Source organism: Mandrillus leucophaeus, unplaced genomic scaffold, assembly GCF_000951045.1.
Source record: "Mandrillus leucophaeus isolate KB7577 unplaced genomic scaffold, Mleu.le_1.0 Scaffold1457, whole genome shotgun sequence".
Classification (NCBI taxonomy): domain Eukaryota; kingdom Metazoa; phylum Chordata; class Mammalia; order Primates; family Cercopithecidae; genus Mandrillus; species Mandrillus leucophaeus.
This window is the reverse complement of record NW_012101429.1, coordinates 174541-192871: the sequence shown is the minus strand read 5'-3', so window position 1 is coordinate 192871 and position 18331 is coordinate 174541. Positions and strand designations below refer to the sequence as shown.

At 36.1% G+C, this 18331-nt stretch overlaps 1 protein-coding gene across 1 annotated transcript in view; it reads right to left on the bottom strand.

Annotated features, from left to right (window-relative positions):
* The window catches only part of RPAP2 (RNA polymerase II associated protein 2), an 89068-nt gene that overhangs the window by 38758 nt on the left and 31979 nt on the right, over window positions 1-18331 (bottom strand). Inside the window, exons 9-11 of the mRNA XM_011974459.1 lie at window positions 14901-14983; window positions 11942-12022; window positions 2107-2175 (exon numbers count right to left, since the gene is read on the bottom strand). Coding sequence (XP_011829849.1) covers window positions 2107-2175; window positions 11942-12022; window positions 14901-14983 — 233 coding nt within the window. The remainder of the gene's footprint in view (window positions 1-2106; window positions 2176-11941; window positions 12023-14900; window positions 14984-18331) is intronic.

The following is an 18331-nucleotide window of genomic DNA, read 5'->3' as shown; positions in this document are numbered from 1 at the left end:
GCTGAGGCAGGAGAATCACTTGAACCCGGGAGGCAGAGGTTGCAGTGAGCCGAGATTGCGCCATTGCACTCCAGCCTGGGCAACAGAGCGAGATTCCATCTCAAAAAAAAAGATTGATTGTCCAATATGAAACACGCGATACACTACACTAAAATGTGTGCAGTTTGTTCCGTGAATTCAATTAAGGCACTATTTTTATGGGTCACTGACTCTTGAAATAAGAGGTTCCCTACATTATATCCAAAGTTAAAGAAGTCAAACAGTGCATAAAAGGACTAGCAAAGCTTTCAGTATTTTGTGCCACATGGATGCCTCTATTAAAATCAAATACTAGAGAGGTTTACTTTTGTATGGAATAATCATATGAAATTTTAATGGTAGCCTTTATTATTTCATTTTCCATACTTTTTCAGTTCTTTGCTATATATTTTAGATAAGATACGGCAAAAATTTAATCCAAAAACAGGACTTAATGTGTCTTCAGTAAGCAGTGCTCATGACGATAATACCTTCAGTAAGTGGCTGAGAAAGCAAGATTCTGAGATTAGTGCTGAGCCTAGGCCTCTGACTTGTCAACCAAAAAAGTTACTTCTCCCTTTAGTATAATGAATTGCAGAAGTACAGTTAAACAGTTGTCTATAAGGGTTTATTAGCAGGCATATGATCTGGTGGGTGAGCAGAGATACTGATATTTCCTTTGCCAGTGACCAAAATATTTACAAATTTCATAAAATGGAAAAAACTTTCTAAAAAATTCATAAGATCAGTTCACAAATTACCAATTCAGCTGGAACACTGAATAGTAGAAATGACAAAAGATTTGTTCTTATGGTTGATAAAAAATTTATATCAGGGCATTCAAGTAAAGTTATTTTCTATGTTCTGATTTAATGAATCATGTGGGTTGTATCTGGTTGGGTGACACAGATTCTGGCTCACTGAAGCCTACTCTAATGCTTCTCAGCACAGCCTTCCTAGGGACAGTAAAGCCAGAATAACATGTCAGACTGAAGTAATATCAAAGAAAAAGAAAGCAGGGCTGGAGAGGCTATGAGATTGATTCATAACACTTTTTGACCTGTGAGTGTCTGGTAAGTTTTCCATGTCCTATGGGCTTCAATGACCTCTAACAAGCACCAAGCAGCAACAGTAATGCAATAATGAATGATCCTCAAAAGAAGAATTTTACAATTCAAGCTGAAAAACACTACACTTATTAAATAGTTGTAACCCTACTGATAAATAGCCTTAGAAACCACTAGTGGTTTCTTAAAAGCTGAATGAGTATTAAATGTTTTATATATGCTTTTGTAGTAAGCATCTGGTTTAGTTCCTTTAAACCTGTCAGATTTTAAAATTGTACATTAATTTAAAAAACTTTTTTGATGCTAATAAAGTATGTTGAAAAACAAAACAATATTAGATATGTAAAAATACAGATGTAAAATAATGAAGCCCATTCAATGTTAATACAATGGACTACTAAAAATGAAACTAAAAGACTATTCTGCATATACTCCACATGAGGATGTTTGTCTCTTTCAAAGATGGTAACAGGCTGGGTGTGGTGGCTCATGCCTATAATCCTAGCACTTTGGAAGGTAGAGGCAGGTGGATCTCTTGAGTCCAGGAGTTCGAGACCAGCCTGGGCAATATAGCAAGACACTGTCTCTACAAAAAATATAAAAATTAGTCAGGCATGGTGGTGCGTGGCTGTAGTCCCAGCCACTAGAGAGGCTGAGGTGGGAGAATTGCTTGAGCCTGGGAGGCAGAGGTGGCAGTGAGCCGAGATCACGCCAATGTACTCCAGCCTGGGCGACAGAGCAAGACCCTGTCTCAAAAAAAAAAAAAAAAAAGAGATGATAACGAATAGTATTTGTAAAGAATAAGGTATACAGAGGAAAAGATGGTAAAAAAAATATAGAGAATAATTACATATCACTTTATATAAAAGTTGTTTTATTACATAGGAAAGGAAAACAAGGCACAAAATAGAGGTATGATATTTTCCAAGGCAGTTTACAAAATCAGTGGATCACTTTGTTTTTCCCTAATTAATATGCTTCACACTTAGTATTTAGAGTTAAAATCTGAGAGAGTACTTACAATGACAGCAACACCATAGCAATTAAAGTCCATTCCGCAGGTTTGTGTATAATATTTCTATTTGTTAACCTGAAAGACAGATAAAATTTATCCAAGGAGTGTTACCTTTAAGTAAACTTTCTATTTCTTTCTAGAGAACATCAGATTTATAATAATGTGCCACAGAAGCACTATTTTTTTAAAAATACTTGTTATATTTGACAGGACAGAGTCAATAGTATAATAATGCGGCTCAATAGTCACTATCTGATAATGGCCATCTCAAAAGGAAGTGTTCCAGCCCCACTTTTTAATGTTTTTAATAATATTACTACTAGACAAGATAAACATATAGGAACAATGTGGGAAACTAAATCGCTTGATTAAAACACACACACCCCCAACACACATACTCATAATATTCTCTATGCTTTCCCCTAACCAAGCAATTCCTCTCCTCCCTTCCCTTCATCTCCCCTCCCCTCCTCTCTCTTCTCTTCCTCTTCCTCCTCCTCTTCTCTTCTCTCTTTCTTTCTTCTCTCTCCTTCTTCTTTTCTTTCTTTTTTTTTTTTAAAGAAATGGGATCTTGCTATGTTGCCTGGGCTGCGGTGCAGTGGCTCTTCACAGACATGATCATGGTACACTGTAGCCTTGAATTCCTGGGCTCAAGAGATCCTCCTGACTCAGCCTCTTGAGTAGCTGGGATGACAGGTACATGCTGCTGTGTCTGGCTTAAGGTAAGCAACTTCTGATTGTAATTTTACTTCATCTTCTGTACCTTTCCATCTGGTGCTAGGTTGGTAGCAGGCAATTAAGGGATGTTATAATCCATAATTTACAGAAATAAGAGTGGCTTAATAAATTATAAGAATAGGTCTTTATTAAAGAAAACTTAAGTTTTTAAAAAAATCAGAAGTAAATTTTATCACTAAGCCATTAATGGCAACAAAAAACTCTGTAGTCATCTTAGTTTCTCAGAAAGCATTTAGAAAGATCACTCTAAATTTAAAAATGATATAAATCAATAAGAAAATATCAGCCAATAAATAAATGGTAAAGGATATGAACAGGGAATTTATAAAGGAATTTGAAATGGACAATAAAAATTTGAAAAGGAGCTCAATCTCACTAATAATTTGAGAAATTAATATAAAGACAATAATTCACTCCATCCACCTGGAAAAATGAAAGACTGGCAATACCAAGGTTGGTGAGGATGGGAAGAAATAGTGCAACACACTGTTGATGTGAGCAATTGAATGACAATCTGGCAATATCTAATAAAGTTGAAAATGCATATAAACAGCCCAGCTATTTACATACTTCTAGATATAAAGCCTAAAAATACTCTCACTTATACATAAAAAAATGTGTGTGAAGGTTGTTAATGTAACTCTGCTTGTAATAGAGAGAAAAATAAACTGTGGCATATTTATAAAATATTAAATAGCGGTTAAAATGAATAAACCAGATTTACATATTTTGCTCATCATAATTTTGAATGAAAGAAAGCAAACATGGCATGGCATTTTTTTTTTTTTTTTTTTTTTTTTTTTTTTTTGACAGAGTCTTGCTCTGTCACCCAGGCTGGAGTGCAGTGCCATGCTCTCGGCTCACTGCAACCTCCACCTCCCGAGTTTAAGCAATTCTTCTGTCTCAGCCTCCCAAGTAGCTGGGATTACAGGCATGTGCCACCACGCCTAATTTTTGTATTTTTGTAGAGGTGGGGTTTCACTATGTTGCCCAGGCTGGTCTCTAACTCCTGGCCTCAAGTGATCCACCTGCCTCGGCCTCCCAAAGTGCTGGGATTACAGGAATGAGCTACAGTGCCCGGCTGGTATAGCATTATTTATATAAATCAAGAACAGACTAAATACTAAATATTGTTTATGGCAGTAAACATAAAAACAAAGACTAGAAGGATACACATCTACTTCACAGTACCAGTTGCTTCTGGGGAGGAACAAAGAATGGATTGGGAAAGGGAACAAAGGGGACTGACTTCATGCCCTCCTCCTTTGCACCAGCTATTCCGTCCATCTGAAACTATCTTCTTCCAGGTAAGTTTCCTTATGTCATCTTTGCAATAAGGCCTATCCGGACCACAGTATTAAAAAGTACAACTTGCCCTCTACCTCCCAAACCCAATACTCCTGACCTCCTTATTCTGCTATGTTTTTCTTTTTTTTCCATACAACTTATTGCCTTCTAATATATAATTGTTGTTTATTTTCTGTTTTTTCTTCTCAGAGGGCAAGAGTCTTTGTGTACTTCACTATTTATTCTAAGTTTCCAGAACAAGTGGCTGGCAGTCAGTAGGCATTCAATTAATATTTTTTGAATAATTATAACATTTTATTTAAAATATATATCTGAATCAAATTTTAGAAAATATTAAAATCTATTAATTCTGAGTGGAGGATATATTTTGTTACATTAATCTGAATTTTCCCATCATTTTCCAAAATTTAAAAAAGCCTACATGATAGAAAAAGTAAGTACAGTATATAATGGTTAGAGTCTGAAAGATAAGGGTTTAATACCCAGATATGTCCTCAGTAGTGTTTTATTTTGGACACATTGTTTGATGGCTGTGAAACTTAATTTGGTAAAATAAGGACAATAATATCAACCACCTCATAGGGTTCTTGTGAGGATTAACTGTACAAGAGACAGCCATACTGCCAAATCCAACAGACATTTCACAACTCTCATCTTAATCTGTCCAGCACTTGACAATCACTCCCTTCTCCAGGAAACATTTTCTTCACCAAGTTTTCACTTGCCTGGTTCCCCTACCTCTCATGAGCACCCTCCTTGAACATTTTAATACTGGAGTGTCCCAGGGCCTCTGGCCTTAGGTCTCTTCTCTCCTGTATAAACAAACACTCTTTCCCTTGGTGATGTCATCCAATCTTATGACTTTAAATATTAGAAACTATATGCTGACAACTCCCAAATGTATTACCTCTAGCCTGGACCTCCTCCTTGAATTCCAGATTTCTATATCTAATGGTCCACTTGACACTTCTACTTGGATGTCTAACAGGCATCTCAAAATTTGGTAGCGCCAAAACTGGGCTCTTCATCCTGCCCCCAAAACTAAGGATGGTGTGACACTCCTATCTCAGTAAATGGCTTACCCTATCCTTCCAGAATCCAGTTGCTCAGGCCACAAATCTTTTGGTTAAACTTGACTCTCTCACATCCCATGTCCAGCCAGTCACCAATTCTAATGATTCCACCTTCAAAATAGGATCTAATCACTTCTTATTACCTCCACCGCTTTCTCTTCAGCCACACCATTTCTTACCTAGATTACCAAAATAGCCCTGGCTATTTCTAGCTGTATTGGTCTCTCTGCCTCTGCTCATCTGTTGTAATTATCAACTTGGGAGCCAAAATGATGCTGTTAAAAAACATATGTTAGATCATGTCATTCCTCTGTTCAGGACCTACCAATTACCCTCCATCTCACTCAGAGTGAAGGTCAAAGAATGATCATAGCTACAAAGCCTATACAATCTGTACTACACCCAACCCCAATCCCAATACTTCTCTGACCACGTATCTCTCTACTCTTGCCTCTGCTCATTTCTCTAACCTCATCAGCAACCTAAATATTCTGTGAATACACCAGGCCTGTTCCTGCTTTAGAGTCTTTGCGCCTGCTCTTCCCTGTCTGCTATAGTTTCACAGACAGCAACACAGCTTGCTCCCTTACCTCCTTTCGGGTCTTTACACAAACAGTGTCTTCTCAATGAGGTCTTCCCTAATCAGCCTATTAAAAAGTGCAACTTTCTCCCTCCTCAGTACTATCTGATTTCCCTGCTTCTGGGGTGAGAAGGAGAAGAATGGACAAAGAAAAGGAAAAGGGCATATTTTTGTACTCCATCTATTAGAAATAAGTTCCATGAGTGAAGGGATTTGTCTGTTTTGTTCACTGATGTACTTGTAGCAAATCAAACAATATCTAGCATATAGCCAAAGGAGCTAGCTCAAATAAGGATAAGCATATAGGAATAAAATGACAGAACAGAATTTCCTTTCCTGGCCAGGTGTGGTGGCTCATGTCTGTAATCCCAGCACTTTGGGAGGCCGAGGCAGGCAGATCATGAGGTCATGAGTTCAAGACCAGCTTGGCCAACATCATGAAACCCCGTCTCTACTAACAATACAAAAATTAGCTGGGTGTGTTGGTGCATGCCTGTAATCCCAGATACTTGGGAGCCTGAGGCGGGAGAATCGTTGGAACCCGGGAGGTGGAGGTTGCAGTGAGCCCAGATTGCGTCACTGCACTCCAGCCTGGGCGACAGAGCAAGACTACAACTCAAAAAAGTATTTCCTTTTCTATTATACTCAAATCTTGTAGAGTTAAGACAGATTTAAGATTTCATAATTCACTTATACATTCACCAAAAACGTATTTAGAGTGTCTGCTGTATTACCACTGTTCCAGGCACTGGAGAGAACACAAATAAGAGGTTTTGTTTTCATTTCAAAGTACTTCTAGTAGCAAACTAGTGAAATTTCACCTGTTTTCATATTTTTCCTATTGTTGAGCCAAAATAATTTCCAGCACAGATGCTAAACGAATGTATTTACTATTGTTTGAGTGACAATTTAAAAGGGAAACAGTAATATTTGACAGAAAACATTTAAAAAGCAGATTTTTCAGGCCAGGTATGGTGGCTCATGCCTGTAATACCAGCACTTTGGGAGGCAGGCAGATTGCTTGAGCTCAGGAGTTCGAGACCAGCCTGGGCAACATGGTGAAACCTCCTCTCTACAAAAAATACAAAAATTGGCAGGGCATGGTGGTGTGTGCCTGTAATCCCAGCTACTCAGGAGGCTAAGGTGGGAGGATTGCTTGAGCCTGGGAGGCAGAGGTTGCAGTGAGTTGAGATCACAGCACTGCAGTCCAGCCTGGGTGACAGAGTAAGACTTTGTCTCAAAAATAAAAATAAACAAAAAGCAGGCCAGGCGCGGTGGCTCAAGCCTGTAATCCCAGCACTTTGGAAGGCTGAGACGGGCGGATCACAAGGTCAGGAGATCGAGACCATCCTGGCTAACACGGTGAAACCCTGTTTCTACTAAAAAAATACAAAAAGCTAGCCAGGCGAGGCGGTGGGTGCCTGTAGTCCCAGCTACTCGGGAGGCTGAGGTAGGAGAATGGCGTAAACCCGGGAGGCGGAGCTTGCAGTGAGCTGAGATCCGGCCACTGCACTCCAGCCAGGGCAACAGAGCGAGACTCCGTCTCAAAAAAAAAAAAAAAAAAAAAGCAGATTTTCAAAACATAATTTGAAATTCATACAGATTGAAATACCTTGATTCATCACTGATTAAATTTAAAATGGACTTTTGTGTCAAAATATAATTTTAATTCAAATCTAATTTAGAAAAATACCTAGATTCAACACTGATGACAGTGAATCATTATCAAGCAGATTCTGATGGAACCTGCTTTACGCTATGACAGGTAAACCAATGTAACATTCTAGATAGCAGATTTGTAATGCAATTCAGTGGAAAGGACAGTTCTGTTCACTGGGGAAATTCTCATAGAGCCGAAAAAGCTGCTTTATGTTTAGGTCCCAAAATAGGCTCTCAACCCTGGCTACATATTAGAATTATCTAGGGGGGGCGCTTTTAGAAAATACTAATGACTGAGGCCAACCCTAGCCGAATGAAACTCAATCTCTAGGGTGGAAGCCGGACATCTATAGTTGTTAAAAGCTCCCCAGGTAATTCTGATGCACAACTGGCTTGAGAATCACTGTTCTACAAGTTCCTATTATTGATTGCCATTTCAGAGAGAAGGATGTGGTTATTTATGTCAACTCTTTCCCATTATCAGTATTGATTGAAAGGACTTCTCAACAATAGTTACTGTCATCAATATGGCATTTTTCCAGAAGCTTCGCCTGGCAGCCCTAGCCTACAAACTGTCACAGACCTGCTAACGTTGTCCAGAATCTGGAATCTGAAGACTTCAAATCAGCTATCTTATCAGAGGTCATTCTGTATTCTAAGCAACTGACACTTTTCTGAAGGATAGTGAAGCCAATTTAAGCAATTTTTATCAAAGCTACAGACTTTAACTTACAGTTATTAAAGAGTAAAGATTTTCAAAAATAATTAACACCAAGGTTTTTGGAACAGAATTTTATAACACCTCCTACCAAAATAAAGCATATGTTTTTGGGCTTATTTTCCCAATGCTTTTTATTAAATTTCAACATATATAAAAGTACAGATAATATAAAATAAATTCCTATATACACATCACAACTTTGACAATTACCAACTCCCAGCTAATCACGTTTCTTCTATAACAACCCCATATTCAACACTACTGCTAATCTAGATAATTTTGAAGCAAATCTCAGATGTCATATAATCAAGTCTTTAAATAATGCAGAAAGTAACTAGAAGGGACTTAGAGCCAGAAAATAGGAATGACAGAAAAAAATGATAATAGTTTATGAGAGGAAAAGGGCATTTGAATGTCTCCTCATATCTGCAGTGCTGGGATTACAGACTTGAGCCACTGTGCCTGGCTGTATTTTTCATTAATAATAATAATATTTTAAAAAACACAAATTAGTCACTACTTAACAATTCTATGGTGGAAAAATAAAGAGGTCCTTAGACGTAGGAGAAAAAAAACAACTGTGAAGAATCACTACAATAAAAATGTCACTATTACCAGTCTCCATTCAGTAAGTTCTAAAATTATTGACTGGCTGCCAGAAGGGAGCAGGCAGGAAAACCAAGGGACTGGGAAGGTCAGTGAGGTATTAGTCCCAAAATTATTATTATTATTTTTTGCATTATGCCCTAGAGCAGTAGGTTCTCAGCTTTGACTATCCATTAAAATCACCTGGAGAGCATTAAAATCCTGTCCCTTGAATGCCATATGCCAAACCAGTTAAATCAGAATCCTTGGGGGAGTGGGGGTTGGATGGGGGAGTAGGACACAGGTGGTAATTTTTTAAGGCTCCCTAGGTGATTCCAATAAGCTTCCAAATTTGAGCAAATCTCACTGATTAGAAATATCTGGGGTAGCCTAACTTTTTTTTTCCGTAAAGTTTCTAGTAACTTTTGAGAACCTCAGAATAGTTTTTTTAAAAAGAGACACCAAATTAGATCTATAGAAAAATATTGTTCTAAAAAATATAAACAAAGTAAATTAAATTGCTAGTTCATCTATTCTACATAAGCCAGATAAAAAATGTGTAGTTGGAGACCATAGGGTTTATTCTAATGTTTTCTGATATGTACAGCATAACTTTTATCAGTTTGCTCAGAATGGTGATTAAATATGTGTTGTCTGCAGGAAGGTGAATGGCAAGTCCTTTGAAAATCAATGAAATGATCAGGAACTGTGGCTCCTGCCTGTGCCTCTAATCCCAGCACTTTGAGAGACAGCAGGATCTTTTAAGGGCAGGAGTTCAAGACCAGCCTGGGCAACATAGTAAGACTGCCCCCTATCTCTACAGAAAACTTAAAAAAAAATTAGCCAGGCTGATGCTTGAGCCCAGAAGTTAAGGCTGCAGTGAACCATGATCGCATCACTGAACTCCAGCCTGGGCAACTGAGCAAGACCCTGTCTTTAAAAAAAAAAAAAAAAAATCAGTGATCAGCCTCTGCCTGATCTGACCTTCATCTTCCCTCACTTGACTTTATGTTAGTATGATGATATTCATTCCCTGATAAATCCTGAACAAATCCTAAACTTCAGTGTTTCCATACTGTGTACATATATTTAAACTTTATCATCAGTGTAGACAGTTTTTAAATACTTTTTATCTCCTTTTGGATGCATGGTTCTGTGATAGGTATAAGACAGGATACCTAAAAAATGTCTCTCATCATTACTAACAGGGCACACAGCATGCAGACAAGTTCAGCTTTGGACTTGTTATTTTGCTCAAACCCTCTTTTGGCAAAGTCCAAGGTCAATCTGAGGATTGACATCCCTGAACTTGTGAGTAATCAATAATCTTCAAATTGCATAGTTTTCATGACACCTAGTGAGGGTAAAAATCTTAGTAATTAGAACAATCATATCATTCAGTTTATCATTACCTAAACATTCAGCTTCAAATATAAACATCCTAGATAAAATGAAGTGAAAATGTCTTTATGTGCTTGTTTTATCAGCCAACTGAAGAGTAAAATACCACAATAATTAATGATGTCTGTGAAACTTAATTTTAAGTACAAAACAATCAGTAACAACTTTCAATTATTTAGGAAAATAAGATTGATAGTTAATACAAATATTGAATACACTAGATTACTTTCTCAAGAATGTATCTTGGGAATAGGTTAATAAAAATTTAAATAATCTAAAACAGAGTAATAGACATTAGATTTTACAATAACTCAAACTTTGCAGAAATGTATTACCTACTAGTAGTCACAACATTAAAGAAAATAACCTTGAAGACCTGTATTTAAATTTCTGTTGGGGAATTGATGATGAATGAAAATCAATGTCCCCTCAAACTATCATGAGTTGGAAAAATTCCTAAATTATATAAACAACAGATATATAATAATCCAAATATAATATCTAATCATGATATAACAAACTGTTAAGATAAAACTTAGAGAAAACTGAGATATCCCAAGCACATTTCGTTTAGTCAAAGTTCACTATAGAAGACTCTAGAATAATGTTTTAAGACATCTATAGTTTTGAATCTATGAAGGTTTGATAGTTTAATGTAAATTATTACAAATTATCCTTTTCAGCAGCTGAAAACAAGTCTTTGAAGACAAATAATTTTTGAGGTTTGCCTTAAACTTTGAATTCTAGATACAAAACTCTTTCTAGTAAAATCCTTACCGAAAAACCTTTTCCTGAATTACTTTTGGCACACAAAAAGGTTAGTGATGTTTTTAAATGTGCCAGTTTAAAATGATTGTCTATTAGGTGTTACTGATGTACAGTATGTTACTGCAAGAGAAGTCTAACAGCTGACAGTGCCAAGAAATTGTTCCTGTACTGTAATTTTACACTTCCAAAATCTGACTGCTATTGTTGACAATAATAAACTACAATAATAAATACATATGATAAATGTCTTGGATAAATTAATTCTTCTACCCTAGAAGTTTATTCTGTGTCAGTGCAACATTAGCCACAGGCAAATGTTAATTTTAACATTTGGTCACTGGCATTTGGCTGAAATGTGCATTTGGTACAATTCTACTAATAAGGCATTTAGAGGCTTATTGCTATGCTTCTTGGTAGAGAGAACCTAGTCTTAGCCTGATTGAATACTTTTATCTTGATAGTTTTAGGAAAAATCACAACAGTTTCACTCACAATTGATATCAATTCTCTATTCTCCCTTCCTTTAAAGTTCTTAGCACTTTAGTCTGTTCTGTGTAATTCAATATTAAATTACCCACTGTCTTGTACTGTTCACTGTACTCACATGATCTTCACACAGGAGAGTTCTTCCTTTGGGGTGGCATTATGTTTCTTTTACATTATCCATAGTGCCTGGCACAGTGTGGGTCATCCAATATATATTTACTATTTCACTTAAACCCATAGTATTACTGGCTTTGTGTCAGACATATAATTTTCCTTCTCAATTTTAGGCTATTCCATAAATAAACTATCCAAAGTGAACTATATAATGGCTTGAGCAAATAAAGGTTGCATTAAAAAGAAGAGAAAAATAACGTTGTTTAGTGGAGGAGAAAAATAGAATACTGTATTTAGATCTGTGACATTGAAAGGTAAGTCACTTACTTTCTCTGTGCCTTTGGATTCTGCAAGGCAATAAATAAAGTCAAAATAATTGAGAAGGATAATTGTAATATAAATACTAACCTGAAAGTTCGAACAAGATTTTTAAGTTGTGTGTAAATATCTCCCAATGTAATCTGAAGAGGACAGAGAAGCCCAGGCAATCTGAAAATTAAAAAATTACATTTATTTTAAAACAACCTTAATTATATGGAAACTTTTTTTGGGTCATGCCTAGATCTGAATTTTCCATAGGTAATAATGGCATTTAGGTAGAAGCAGTCATGATTTAAAGGTTAACCTAGGTTATGACTGGTGAGAACTCATAAGGAAACATTACCCCACACTCCACTTTGTAGTCTGTTACTGAGTGTGAAGCACTGAAATGCAAAATCATTTTGGCAGCTATTTACATTCTTGTCCCTAGTTTTACTTACCTGTTTATTTTCAAATATTAGACCAAGATGGAAAGAACACAACTGCCCCCAAAATGGTTCAATCTGAGAGTGCGGTATATTTTTCCTTACTAAATCCTCATGGTGGGAGTAAAAATTAGTACCCTTTTATGAAGCAATCTGACAATATATATTAACAGTTTAAATGTGTTTGACCCAACAGTTTTACTATGAAAAAAATTTAATCTAAGAAAATAATCAGATAAACATAAAAAATATGCTTGTTGCGGAAATAGTTTTAGTAGTGAAAAATTGGAAACAAATGTGTATCAATAGGTGATTGGTTAGATAAATTATGATACACCAATTTCATAGAATAAGACATTTAAAATAATGTGAATCTATTTTTTAATATAAAAAGATATTCATGATAGATGTGAAGTGAAAAATGTACATAGTATCATCCTATTTTTATAAAAACATATAATACCATTGTACTTCATATATATTACATATCAAGCATATTTCATCCCTTCTAGGCTTATCCATAGAGAGAACCAAATAGAATGAATATGCATATGCCATATACATGTCGGGGATACACATCAAAATATTAATAGTAGTTAGTGTTGAGTGGTGGGATTACGGGTAATTTTTACTTCCTTCTTTAAACCATTCTGTATTGCCTCATTTGCTAAAGTATGTGTTACTTTATTTTTTTAAAGCTTCTTTTTAAGACCAGTGTGATAATACAAAAAGCTTCTTACTATGGAAGTTTCACACATATTCCAAAATAGAAAGAACAGTAATAATAATCCCATATATCTATTTCCAGATTCAATTTCTTAATTTTTGTTACATTTGCTTCATTTCTCATTCCCTTCAGCACCCAGGCTGGAGTGCAGTGGCATAATCCAAACATCAGGCAATAACAAACGCTGGTGAGAAATGTGGAGACAAGGGAACCCTCATACAGTGTTGGTGGCAATGGAAATTAGTACACCCACTATGGAGAACAGTTTAATCACGAGCATAATCATAGCTCGCTGCAGACTCAAACTCTTGGGCTCAAGCAATCCTCCACTTCAGCCTCCTAAGTAGTAATCCCACAACACCCGATTTTTATTTTTATTTATTTTATTTTTTTGAGATGAAGTCTCACTCTGTCCCCCAGGCTGGAGTGCAGTGATCGGATCTCGGCTCACTGCAAGCTCCGCCTCCCAGGTTCGGGCCATTCTCCTGCCTCAGCCTCCTGAGTAGCTGGGACTACAGGCGCCCGCCACCACGCCCAGCTAATTTTTTTTTTGTATTTTTAGTAGAGACAGGGTTTCACCGTGTTAGACAGGATGGTCTCGATCTCTTGACCTCGTGATCTGCCTGCCTCAGTCTCCCAAAGTGCTGGGATTACAGGCGTGAGCCACTGCACCCGGCCTAATTTTTATTTTTATTTTTGTAGAGATAGGGTCTTACTATGTTGCCCAGGCTGGTCTTGAACTCCTGGCTTCAGGTGATCCCCCTGCCTCAGCCTCCCAAAGTTCTGGTATTACAGGCATGAGCCACCACACCTGGCCATTTTTTTCTTATTTTGTAGTAATATTTTAAAGTAAATACCTGTCGTCATGTCATTTGACCTGTTTCCATTTTTATCTCTAAATACAAAGGCACTTTCTTATATAATCACAATAAAATGATCATAACCATCCAAATTAACAATTCCTGAGTGTCATCTAATATCCAACATATTTAATTTCCTCTGATACTCTGAAATAAACACTTTTTACAATTGGTTCAAATAAAAAACCAAAAAAGGTCTAACTTTGATAATGAGAAGAAAACTCTTTCATAAACAAACAACAAAAAATTCCTATAACATAATTAGTTTTGTCTTCACTCTTCTTTATGCCTTGGTTAATGTGAAATGTTTTCTGTATTTTCAAACTGCTACAAAATAAAACTTCATATTCACAACTCTTAAATAATGACTGACACACTTTTCCATGTTTTCTGCTAAAATAAGAAAATGCAGATTGAAAAGTTCAACACAGCCCTCACACCTCAGGAAAAAAAAATCTTCAAGTTCTTTTTGAAAGAAAAACCAAGATAGCAATTTTTAAATGTCATTTATGACTGGGCTAATTACAAGAACAATACTTTCCACCACGGGAAGTTTAAAGCTAAAAGTGCAACATTGAGCTGAACAAAAACTCAAGTTGCTGAATGTGAAATGGTTCTAAGGGTATGCATGCAGAGTGAGTTAACACACCCTTAAAAGTATAACAACATCTTATTCACATCTGAAACTGCTGTGACACATTTACCACAAATCAGTATTTAAATGGGTCTAGCTCTGAGATTTTTTTTCCCTGACTTCACTGATTAGGTGGGAGTAACGTAGTTTGGTCTTCTAAATCCACAATCTCAACCTTCCTCTTTATGATGTGCCTCTGTGTCCTCTACACAAAAATCTGTATTTCTTGGATAAAATATCTTAAAAATCCAAATTTCTCAAGTGAAGAAATCCATGGAAACTTTTCACATTATTTTTCAAAATGTTCAAAATTTGAGGATAATACTTACACATTATGAGCTCATAAATGTCAAGCTAATTTAAAACTACTACAAAGCTGGAATGGCAATTATATACTTACACTTTACTCAACTTTTCAAGTACGATGCGTTTTCTAATCTGGTTCTGGGAACTTGAGTCTATCAGTGGAAAGGTGGAATCATGCTGAATCACATTTTTAAACAAAGCAAAACAGAATCATAAGTTTACATTCTTTCTTTGATAAGTAGAACAATAAACATTAAAACACAAAAGTTTATATCTGTGGCATAGTAGGAAAATAACTAGACTTGAGAATTAGATTTAAATTTGAGTATCAACTCAGTTGTTAGGCTGTTGTGAACTTGCTTGAGTCATTTGCCCTCTTTGGATAGTTAGTTTTCTCATCTTTGTAATTGAGATATTAATACCTCCTTTATTAAATGATAAAATGTATACAAAAAGATTTTGTAAACTGCTAAGTGCTGTACAAATGTAGTGGATTAAAATATTAAAATTAGCAAATACTATAAATATATTATGAGGAGTTCTGTCATTATGTCATTTGACCCCTAATCATTCTAGAAATGGCACACAAGATAATTCAAACCAACTCTCTCTCTGAGAACTGAAAAAAGTTGGAGGAAAAAAATCCACATTTGTTTGAAACACATTTGTTAGCATCAGAGAGCTAACGAGGCTATAAAGAATTATAGTCTGAGATCCTGGAGAAGGTAATTACAGATAGAGCACTAATTTTCCATTTAGATATTGAGAAACGGAGCAGTTTTTCTAATAAAAACAGTTTAGGGTATCCTTCAAGAAGGGAGGGGTATGGGCAACCCTCCCCAAATATAAGACCAGGACTTGGAAAGACCGTACTCTAGGAATAAGAAAAAGAATAGGAAATAGACTAGTTCTTTCAGGAGGTGAATCCCACCTTGAAATCATCTTAATCTCTGATTACATTACAGTGATATGGAACAGCTACAAATCATGTCAGAAGCAAATATAAATCTATTCTAGAGGAAGATAACATCATCCTGAGTCTCCAGTTATGTCTCTAAATTTTAATATACAATGTTTGGCATGTATTTGCCCTCTTTGGGCATGTAATAAAATAAGACAATATGATAACAATCTGAAACAGCCTACAGAGATCAATCCTGAGGGAATCTAAATAACGAAGTTATCAGCATTATTTAAATAAATGTTTAATGCATTCAAAGAAAAATGACAAGGTTGAAAATTTTTGACAGAGAACTGGAAACTACATAAAGTAACAAAATGAAGACCCTAGAACACAAAAATACAGTATTTAAAAGTAAGAACTAATGGGTAGACATAAGAGCATAGTAGAAATGACTGAAGAGAGAATGCTGAATAGGAAAATATCCAGAATGAAGCACAGTCACCACTCCCCAAACACATAATGTAAAGCACAAAGGAGATTAAGAGACCTACAAGATACAGTAAAAAAAAAAAAGACTAAAGAGAAGAGGCAGAATGGAATAGAAGCAATATCTAGGAGATAACTGGGAACTTACAAAAAAACTTCCAAAACTTACAAAAAAAGTCTTAAAAGAAGCTAGAAGAAGACACGATACTTTCAAAGGAGTAGCAATAAGAGATACAAATGGAAGCCAAAAGACAAGGGAATGATATTTTCAATGGGCTGAAAGAAAATAACTGCTCATCTAAAATTCAATACAGAAAAATATCTTTCAAAAGTAAAAGTAAAATAAAGAATTTTCTGACAAAAAAAAAACTGAGAAAATTCATTATCAACTGATACTAAGAGAAGTATATTCTTCAGGCACAAGGCAAATAATCCCAGATGGAAGAATGGGGATAGAAGGAGGAATGAAAAACAATGAAAGAGTAATTAATTGGATAAATCCAGCTGAGTGTTGGCTATAAATAATCTTGCAATATATTTGAAATTTAGAGAAAATAAAAATATCCAATAATAGAACATAAGTCGAGAGGGATCAAGAGGGATAGATGGAGTTAAATCATTCTAAGGTGCTAATTGTCCAGGAAGCAATGAAAATATTAACTTACATTAGACTTTAATAAGACAAAGATTCAGGTTTTAACACTTAGGGTAACCATTTAATGATCAATAAAACAGTATATAAAAACAATTTAACAGAGGCTAAAAAATGGAATAATGATTCAATGCAAAAGATAGCAAGAGAGAAAAGGAAGACAGAATAAGTGGGACACACAGAAAGAGGAGTGAGATGGTAGATTTAAACCCAAATACTGTATACCAATTGTGACATGAAATGCAAATAAATTCTCCACATAAAGGACAAAGATGATCAATCTAGACAGATTGTCTTTGACCACATTAATACAAGAATGTTAATGTCAGCAAAGTAGACTGTAAAGAAAAAAAACAGAGATAGCTCCATAGTGATAGGAGTTTCAATTTACCAGGAAGACGTAACAATTTTACATTTATATCCAATAACATGGTCTCAAAAAGTAAAATTTGCAGAACTAAAAGGAGAAATAATCAATCCACAATTAAGGTGAGAGATTTTAACTCATCTTTCTCAGGGACTGATGGAATGAGCAGACCAAAACCAAAACCCAAACCACCACACCCCAGCAGTGCTTCTCAAATGTTAATGTGCATGCCCATCTTCTGGGGATTTTGTTAAAAAGTAATTCTCATTCAGTAGATATGGGGTGGGGATGACAGTCTGAATTTCTAACAAGCTTCTAGATGATGCTGATGCTGCTGGTTCCATGGACCACACATTGTATAGTAAGCACTGTATTTACTCTATCTTTGTGTTTCTGAAAATTTCCCTAACAAAAAGTTTTTAAAAATTGACTACCCACAGGCCAGGTGTGGTGGCTCACACCTATAATCCCAGCACTTTGGGAGGCTGAGGTGGGCAGATCACTTGAGGTCACAAGTTCGAGACCAACCTAGCCTGGCCAACATGGTGAAACCCCGTTTCTACTGAAAATACAAAAGTTAGCCAGGCATGGCAATGGATGCCTGTAATCCCAGCTACTTGGGAGGCTGAGGCAGGAAAATAGCTCAAACCCAGGAGGTGGAGGTTGCAGTGGGCCAAGATGGCACCATTGCACTGCAGACTGGGCGACAGAGGAGACTCCATCTCAAAAAAAAAAAAAAAAAAATTGACAACCCACAAAGAAAATCAGAGGAAAAGATAGCTCAATGGGTGATATTCTAAGCATTTAAAGAACTAACATTAATTTTAGACAGATTCTTCCAGAAATGGAGGGAACATTTCCCAATTTGTTTTACCAAATGATTACAACCAAAACCTGATAAAGATATTACAAGAAAGGAAAATTATAGGCAGTGCCAGGTATCACCATTCTGAACAATTTTCACCCTTTTCCACTGTCTTTGTATTTCAGAAGGCTGATCTGTACAGGCTGCATCAATGGGCTTCCTCAGTCTCTGGCTTTTATCTCAGTTTTGCCAATGAAGAATAAGAAACTGGATGGTGCAGGAGAGTCATTCCTGCTTGGTCCACTACATGT